Source organism: Buceros rhinoceros, unplaced genomic scaffold, assembly GCF_000710305.1.
Source record: "Buceros rhinoceros silvestris isolate BGI_N320 unplaced genomic scaffold, ASM71030v1 scaffold22624, whole genome shotgun sequence".
Taxonomy (NCBI): Eukaryota; Metazoa; Chordata; class Aves; order Bucerotiformes; family Bucerotidae; genus Buceros; species Buceros rhinoceros.
Window position 1 is genome coordinate 13498 of NW_010407940.1, and position 399 is coordinate 13896.

Sequence of the window (399 nt, forward strand, 5' to 3'; positions counted from 1 at the left end):
AGGGCTGGGCGTGTGGGAGCCTCCATGTGCAGGCAGGACAGGCAGCAGGACCCAGCAGCCCCCCAGCATGCCCTTACCTGTTCTCGTATCCTCTTAACAGTCTCTCCTTTCTGCGGGGAGAGGAACAAGGCGGGTGGTCAGGACCAGCGGAGCCTGGGGCTGGCGATGCCCGGGACCCCAAGTCCCGGGGGCTGGCGATGCCCGGGACCCCAAGTCTTACCTTGCCAATGATGCTGCCGATCTCCTGCAAAGGCAGAGACAAGGGTGGCCCCATCAGCGGGCGGGTCGCTGCCTGCCGCATCCCTCCTCTGCCCACAGCCTGGCAGATGGGCAATGGGCAGGCCCTGCCCTGTGGCCCCTGGAACACTGGGTGGCTTCCTGGTGACACTGGAGCATGGC

The 399-nt window shown here is 66.2% G+C and overlaps 1 protein-coding gene across 1 annotated transcript in view; it reads right to left on the minus strand.

Annotated features, from left to right (window-relative positions):
• The window catches only part of PCBP4 (poly(rC) binding protein 4), a 6820-nt gene that overhangs the window by 5996 nt on the left and 425 nt on the right, over positions 1 to 399 (minus strand). The window contains exons 2-3 of the mRNA XM_010134705.1: positions 221 to 244; positions 78 to 110 (exon numbers count right to left, since the gene is read on the minus strand). Coding sequence (XP_010133007.1) covers positions 78 to 110; positions 221 to 244 — 57 coding nt within the window. The remainder of the gene's footprint in view (positions 1 to 77; positions 111 to 220; positions 245 to 399) is intronic.